This window comes from Phalangium opilio, unplaced genomic scaffold (genome assembly GCF_054372755.1).
Source record: "Phalangium opilio isolate 3A_F unplaced genomic scaffold, DU_Popi_V2 ptg000650l_1, whole genome shotgun sequence".
Taxonomy (NCBI): Eukaryota; Metazoa; Arthropoda; class Arachnida; order Opiliones; family Phalangiidae; genus Phalangium; species Phalangium opilio.
The window spans coordinates 314,806-322,826 of record NW_028324245.1 but is presented as its reverse complement, the minus strand read 5'-3'; the positions used below and the strand labels follow the sequence as shown (position 1 = coordinate 322,826).

The 8,021-nt window shown below is 38.8% G+C and overlaps 1 protein-coding gene across 1 annotated transcript; it reads right to left on the bottom strand.

The window, feature by feature from the left end:
- Nucleotides 1-538: 538 nt before the first annotated feature.
- LOC149588412 (uncharacterized) lies at nt 539-6,630 on the bottom strand. Its single transcript, XM_089862704.1, has 5 exons — nt 6,575-6,630; nt 4,054-4,085; nt 2,430-3,977; nt 1,449-2,352; nt 539-1,357 (listed from the first exon to the last, which is right to left on the bottom strand). Exons 1-5 carry the CDS (start codon nt 6,603-6,605, stop codon nt 1,197-1,199), a joined length of 2,676 nt encoding a protein of 891 aa, XP_089718830.1. The 5' UTR covers nt 6,606-6,630; the 3' UTR covers nt 539-1,196.
- Nucleotides 6,631-8,021: the final 1,391 nt, after the last annotated feature.

The following is an 8,021-nucleotide window of genomic DNA, read 5'->3' as shown; positions in this document are numbered from 1 at the left end:
GATGGCGGGCTATTCCTTAAAAATCTTTAACTGAAACCTCACGCCAAACTTTTGGTTCGGGACCGTCACCTTCCACAGGACACCTCGCCCCCCCTTTTTTGGGACCTCATGCAGGACACCTTGCCCCAGTTTTTTTTGGGGGGGGGGGCCTCCTGCCGGACACCTCGCCCCCGGTTTTTTTAACCTCCCATAGGAAATCTCGCGCAACCCACGTGGGTGTTTTCTTGTTTTGCAAACTGCTCTTGAGCAAAAGTGTTTATGACTTACCCCTAAGTCATAATAAGCGATAACTTTTGAATTTTCATGTTTTCCGTTAAAGAACATTTAAAATACATTAAATATCACGGCTTAATTTTGATAAATCAGGTTTCAAAAATGTGTTACGCGTTCTCTTCTTCCTAATTAATATTTGGTTGGTATTAAGTAGGAAGTTAAATAATTTGAATGGAGAACCCATCTTTTAACTTCCGGAAGTGTTAAAATTCCTAGCCTAAAGATATTCGTGACTGTAGATAAATATTTTTCGAATACTATGTTCTTTTCCCTTTCTATATTTTTAATTGTAAATGCTTATGATTTCTGTATGTAATTTCTTCGGCTGAAATAAGGGGTCAATATAGGGTGAGGTCAAATATTGGTAAGTAAATCGGTGGGAAATGATTTTGAGAAATTTGTTTCGTTTGTGAAAAAAATATTTATATATTTATTTGATTTATATTTTCATTGAGATATTTTTTACACAATAAAGACGCGCAACATGGACAACACAAAATGCTTAAAGGACATTGTAGACAAAAACCGCACAAAATTGGACGAGAAACACAGTTCATAAGTTATTAAGTTAAGTTGAAGAATTATAATTAAGTTGTAGAATAGATACGAGGAAAAAAGGAAAATAATGCTTTGGTACCGCGATTCCGCGAAAGACGAATAACAATTAAATAATGATAATTAACGTAAAAATAATATAATAATAGTTAACACAAAGAGGGGGGAGGAAACATTTATGTATAAAATAATAGAAACTATAATAACTAAATGTCAAACGACAAGTTAAATTAGAGAGTCCCTGATGCTTTCATGGCATTATAATAATTATTTTTTTTTGCGTTTTTTTTACTATGCTTTAATGGAACTATAATATTTATAGCACCAAGTCCTTCATTCTTATTTATATATTACAAAACACTATTAAATTATTTACCGTACCCGCTCGAGCGAGATCTAGTGTAAGCAGCGGCGCCATTTCCGTTCACTGCCGCGCCGTTTCCGTTGGCGGAAGCTCCGTTACCGTTGGCACCATAACCATTGGCGGAAGCTCCATTACCGTTGGCACCATAGCCATTGGCGGAAGCTCCTGTAAAAGTGATGAAATAGAAAACATTTATAATGTTGTCACTCAGTATTAAAATCGCGGAAAAAATGTGAAGGGTGATTTTATATATTACCATTTCCGTTAACGGCAGCTCCATTGCCATTGGCACCATAACCGTTGGTAGCTTTGCCATTTCCGTTGGCGCCATAACCGTTTCCATTAACGGCAGCTCCATTGCCGTTAGCTCCATAACCGTTTCCGTTGGCAGCAACTCCATTGCCGTTGGCACCATAACCGTTGGTAGCTTTTCCATTTCCATTGGCGCCATAACCGTTTCCATTAACGGCTGCTCCGTTGCCGTTGGCTCCATAACCGTTTCCGTTAGCAGCAGCTCCATTGCCGTTGGCACCATAACCGTTGGTAGCTTTTCCATTTCCGTTGGCGCCATAACCGTTTCCGTTAGCGGCAGCTCCGTTTCCATTGACTCCATAACCGTTTCCGTTAGCAGCAGCTCCATTGCCGTTAGCGCCATAACCGTTGGTAGCTTTTCCATTTCCATTGGCGCCATAACCGTTTCCGTTAGCGGCAGCTCCGTTGCCGTTGGCTCCATAACCGTTGGAAGTTCTTCCGTTTCCGTTAGCTCCATAACCATTTCCGTTGGCGACAGCTCCATTGCCGTTGGCTCCATAACCATTTCCGTTGGCGGCTACTCCATTTCCGTTAGCTCCGTAACCGTTAGAGGTTCTTCCATTACCGTTGGCTCCATAACCGTTTCCATTTGAACCGTATCCGTTACCGTTGGCTCCATTTCCGTTAGCTCCATATCCGTTACCGTTGGCTCCATTACCATTGACTCCATTTCCGTTGGCTCCAGCTCCTTCTTGGTAAAGTTCAGCGTTCAAACCATAGAAAGATTCGGTTTGATCACAATCGTAGTTGTACCACCAGTCGCAGACGAAATATTGCTGGTTGAAAACGGTTCCGTTGGGACAGAGGAAAGAGTCTTGACGACCGTCGAATTGGCAGATGTGGAAAACCTGAAACGAAATGAATCGACAGGAGGAAAGTTAGAAACAAGTCGAGGAAGCGCGGGTTATGACATTTTCTATTTTACCTGACATTGAGCTTGTACATCACCGTAATAGCCGGGAAGAGCTTGGCTTGAGCATTCGAAACCAGTATCGGGAACTTGACTGTAAACTGGGTAATCTTGACCGGGGGTACCCTTGATGGTGCTTTCCAAAGATCCACCTTCGCCGTTAGCTCCTTCGTAGCCAGATGGTGGAGACAAGTATCCGTTTCCATTTACTCCATTGGAAGCTCCGTTTCCGTTACCGTTAGCTCCGTAGGCGGCTCCGTTACCGTTAGCTCCGTAGGCGGCACCGTTACCGTTGCTTCCGTAAGAGGCTCCATTTCCGTTGGTTCCGTATGAGGCTCCGTTTCCGTTGGTTCCGTATGAGGCGCCGTTACCGTTGCTTCCGTATGAGGCACCATTTCCGTTACCGTTGCTTCCGTATGAGGCTCCGTTTCCATTGGCACCATAGCTAGCTCCGTTTCCATTTACACCGTTGGAAGCTCCATATCCGTTACCATGTCTTCGGCCGTTACCGTTAGCTTTGTACCCATTGGTGGCTCCATTTCCGTTACCGTTAGCTTTGTATCCGTTGGTAGCTCCGTTACCGTTAGCTTTGTATCCATTGGTGGCTCCATTTCCGTTACCGTTGGCTTTGTATCCGTTGGTGGCTCCATTTCCGTTACCGTTAGCTCCATAGGCGGCTCCGTTACCATTACCGTTAGCTCCATAGGCGGCTCCATTACCATTACCGTTAGCTCCATAGGCGGCTCCGTTACCGTTAGCTCCATAGGCGGCTCCGTTTCCGTTACCGTTAGCTGCGTAGGCGGCTCCGTTTCCGTTACCGTTAGCTCCGTAGGCGGCTCCGTTTCCGTTACCGTTAGCTCCGTAGGCGGCTCCGTTTCCGTTACCGTTAGCTCCGTAGGTGGCTCCGTTACCGTTAGCTCCGTAGGCGGCTCCGTTACCGTTAGCTCCGTAGGCGGCTCCGTTACCGTTAGCTCCGTAGGCGGCTCCGTTACCGTTAGCTCCGTTGGTGGCTCCGTTTCCGTTACCGTTAGCTCCATAGGCAGCTCCATTTCCGTTAGCTCCGTAGGCGGCTCCGTTACCGTTAGCTCCATAGGCGGCTCCGTTTCCGTTAGCTCCGTTGGTGGCTCCGTTACCGTTAGCTCCGTAGGCGGCTCCGTTGCCGTTAGCTCCGTAGGCGGCTCCGTTACCGTTAGCGCCGTAGGCGGCGCCATTGGAGGCTCCGTTGCCATTGGCACCATTGGTAGCTTCATAGGCGGCGCCATTTGAGGCCCCATTGCCATTGGAAGCTCCATTACCGTTTGCGTAAGGCTTGAGACTTCCGTAAATGTCTTGACCTTCGCCTGGTGTAGGAGCGCCGGCGTACGCGCTCGCACCCTTCGCGTATGCATCTCCATTGGACGCGCCATTACCGTTTCCGTTTACGGCAGCAGCACCATTGGCGTATCCATTACCGTTACCGTTTAAGGCGGCGGCACCATTGGCGTATCCATTACCGTTTCCGTTTACGGCCGCTGCACCATTGGATGCACCGTTGGCGTCTCCGTAACCACCAATCTTCCGCCGCTATAAAGAAGTAATTCAAAAATCGTTAATCCATATTCTTTTTAAAAATAGAGTAGGGCGATGGTTGAAGACTTACCCCACCATAGGCATGGGCAGTGGCGATTAGTCCTGTTGGAGGGCAAAAACATTGTAATGAGCTTCCTCATTCAGCAAAGAATAGAACAACCCATCCCATTTTTAACTCTTTATAGGAGCTCCGAATAAAAATAAGTCATCTCAAAATAAATGGCATTCTTTCTTAATATCGCCGAAAAATAAACTAGTTGCGAAGATCATTTTCTCTCAATCCCATTTGCGAATCAAGGGGAGAGAAAACAGAAACATCTTTTACAGACGCAATTTTCTAGATTATCTCCTCACCGCGGGAGGTTAGGTTTCAATTCGTGCCATTTCAATACAGTTTCTCAAAAGAAGAAATTACAGATTGGATATTGTTGTTGTAATAACTAGTTTGAATCATTTTTTTACCCGCGCCTGTTCTTCTTAGACAAATCTGTTCTTTTATTATAAACCTATCCTATCCTAGTAAGGTACGTTCTCTCTATAACTTGACAGCTAAACTCGAGTTAGAATCAGAGAGATGTGTCTTTGGAATTTCAAATTAATAAAATGCGATAAGAAGATGAAGAAAGAGAAAGTTCTTCTATAAAGTCTATTATTATTTACACCGCGCCTTATAATTTCAATCGGGTTCATTGACTGATTTATACATAACATAACAACACCACACTGTGTGGGTTGTCTCTTTCTGTAATAATAACAACTAGTTTCTATTCCGCGGCGTCAAAAGAAGACCACTTAAATAAATGTGGGTTTGTTTAATTTCTTTTTATAACCGCCTTTTTATGTAAAGATTTCGTCCAGAATTTTTTTTTATATTCCTATTGGAAAATGTAAATTTAGAAATTGTTACAATAAAAAAACTAGCCTAGATGCTAAGACTAAGAAGTAGACTGCATGGGATTTGTCCGAATTTACAAAACAAAAGTGGACTTGCAGGTATGGTGTGAAATATAACTTCTTTTTTTTTACTAAATTATATTATAAACTTGTTTTTGAAATATACCTATTAAAGGATTTGGGTATTTTTGACCATCTGGGTAATTTTGGGAATAGTTCCTCTCTCTTTCTCTCTATCAACTCGAAGTACAGTACTTGAGCCAGTTTATTTTAAATGATAAAGTGGCTCAATATACTTATAGTAAATGGAATACCGACGCTAAGTGTTATTTTAAATTCTAGTTTTAGTACAAGATGCCAATACCTTTTCTGGTAAAACGAGGAAAGAATTCTAAATGAACTAAAGTTATTCTTTATTTTTATATTGAATCAAGTTGAAGGGATCGTGTTCTAACGATTAAAATGTTTTTTCTTTATTATCATTAATACCTAAATTGAAAATCTATTAATGAGTAACTAAGATTATTAATTATTTATCATAAGTAATTCAATAATTATCTTAATAGTGAATTCGGCGGTGCCAGGAAAATCCATAAATTTTGATTTAAAATATTTTATCGATTAACGACGTGCGTAGCTACCATTAAATAACCCTTTCCGGAAATTCTATTAAAACCATTAATTTTCCAATTTCTAACCGCTAATAGTTTTAACTTTTAAGATTCGTATTGAAGAAGATTATTATTATCACGATTTTTCTTTAATTAAATTTTCAGTTCTTGTTAAAAAAATATACGGGGAAAAAATTAAATCAATACTTATATATATATATATATATATTTATATTTAGGGTCATAACCTTTTATATTATGGATTTCGCGATGATTTTAAATTATTAGCTCCGGCGCGTGAATTCAATATTTCGTTAAAAATCGTGCGGTATTAAAAATTCATTTCATATTATTGACCCAATTTTGATATCAACTTTCGGCCCGGGGGGGGGGTTCTTTTGGTTTAGTACTGCTATTGAAGGTGTCGTATTTCTTGCTCCTAACTACCTTTTGCGCTAATTACCCCCATGTTGTTTTAGCTAAGACCGTTTAATACCAAAGGGATGAAATTCGACATCTATTAGAAATCGTGATCATGCATGCAATGCGATGGGGGAGGTATAAATTTTAAGTTATTTTCGTTTCCAATATTCTAGAATATTGATGAATTTTATTTTATTTACTGTTTTAGCCCGTCTTCCTTCCTTTTTTTTTTTAACTTTGACCTTTTTTCATTTGAGCCGGAAAATTGTTTTAAATAAATTCTTTAATACTTTTCCTTAACGAACCCTATACTCTTTTATTATTTGGGAAAATTCCTGTAAACGTCGTGGTTACCATAAATATATTAGCATGCACATTTTCTCTACCGTCTCACATATTCTAGGGTTGACGGGTTGTTTTTTCGCAACTTACCTCTAAAATGGGCTCCCGATTTTACTTTTTCTAATAATTATGCTAAGAAGGAATCCTATTCATTAATTTTCTTGCTTTTCTTTTGAATCACGATTTTTTTGAAAAGGAATTTTTAATTGCTAGCTACCTATTTAATATATATATATATTTTTTTATTTTACGCTGTCAGCACCTTTAGTCTTACATTTAACTATATTTTAAATGGGGATTAGTCGAATTGCCGATACTTACCAATGAGAACTGCGAGGATGAGTTTGTTCATGTTAATTTCTTACGAAACTGTAAAAGATATATTTTAAAAAAATGTAATTAGTTTTTACTCTTTTTTAAATGCTTTTTCTAATATTTTTAAGTAGAAGTTTTGAAACAATATTAATCTATAGTCGTTTAAGACCTTAATACCATGATTTAATTAATTTTATTTTAATTTACTAATTAGGTAATAATATTTCTTCATCTAACCCTTTATCTCATCCACCCGCCTTACCCTTCATTAGTTCCTAATTCTAACCGTCGAATTTAAATTTAAAGAGCTTGCATCTACATTTAAATATTTAAGAGCTCCATTTATGATTGATATCTTTGTGAAATTTGACATTGATTTAAGAGAATTTCGCGTAAAATCATGCAATGGAAGAAATAATTTTTATTTTTGGTTCTTCTGTCGTTTGATTTTTAGACATTGAGGTTCTATATTTCTTTTCGCTCTAGACTAAAGGGGAACCCTTTTTTTCACTCTTCCCTTTGGAGTTGAATTGACCCGACCCATTTTGAACTGATTCCCATCAAAGTTATGATCGAAATGCTAAATCAGCCGAAAAATTCCCTGGTCTTACGAGCGAATATAAAACTATATATTTCCTTTATTTTGAGGCGCTGTGGGTCATTTTTCACTGAATCTTTGAAATCCCTTCTATTTTTTTCAGTTATTCTTAAAACTTTTGCAAAATATGACGGATGACTTTCCCAAAATTCTTTGCTGTATTTTCCCGAATCTTCTCCCTCTTTCTAACCACGTCTGATGACACACCAAAATAATATAGGGGATTTATTATTTAATATTTTTATATTCCTATCCAATCTAATCCCCGGCTTTTAGACACACTTTCGAACCTAAAAATCTAGGCTGCAAGGGAGGGATTGTCTAGAGCGTTTTATATATATATATTTAAAGAAAATGTATCCATTTCAAATAATTCTGGATGTTTTTGTTTTTTAGCTATGTTATTGAAATGGAAATAGGGCTTTGACCGGATCAATTTTGCAGAGAATTTTATTATGAATTTACATTTTTTAACTGGTTTTAGCTATGCTAGACTGTAGTTTCAATAATTATCAATTAACTATTACTTGGATAAACCTCTTAATTATTACTTGGGAGAAACCTCTTAATTATTACTTGGGAGAAACCTCTTAACTATTACTTGGGAGAAACCTCTTAACTATTACTTGGGAGAAACCTCTTAACTATTACTTGGGAGAAACCTCTTAACTATTACTTTGGAGAAACCTCTTAACTATTACTTTGGAGAAACCTCTTAACTATTACTTTGGAGAAACCTCTTAACTATTACTTGGGAGAAACCTCTTAACTATTACTTTGGAGAAACCTCTTAACTATTACTTGGGAGAAACCTCTTAACTATTACTTTGGAGAAACCTCTTAACTATTACTTCA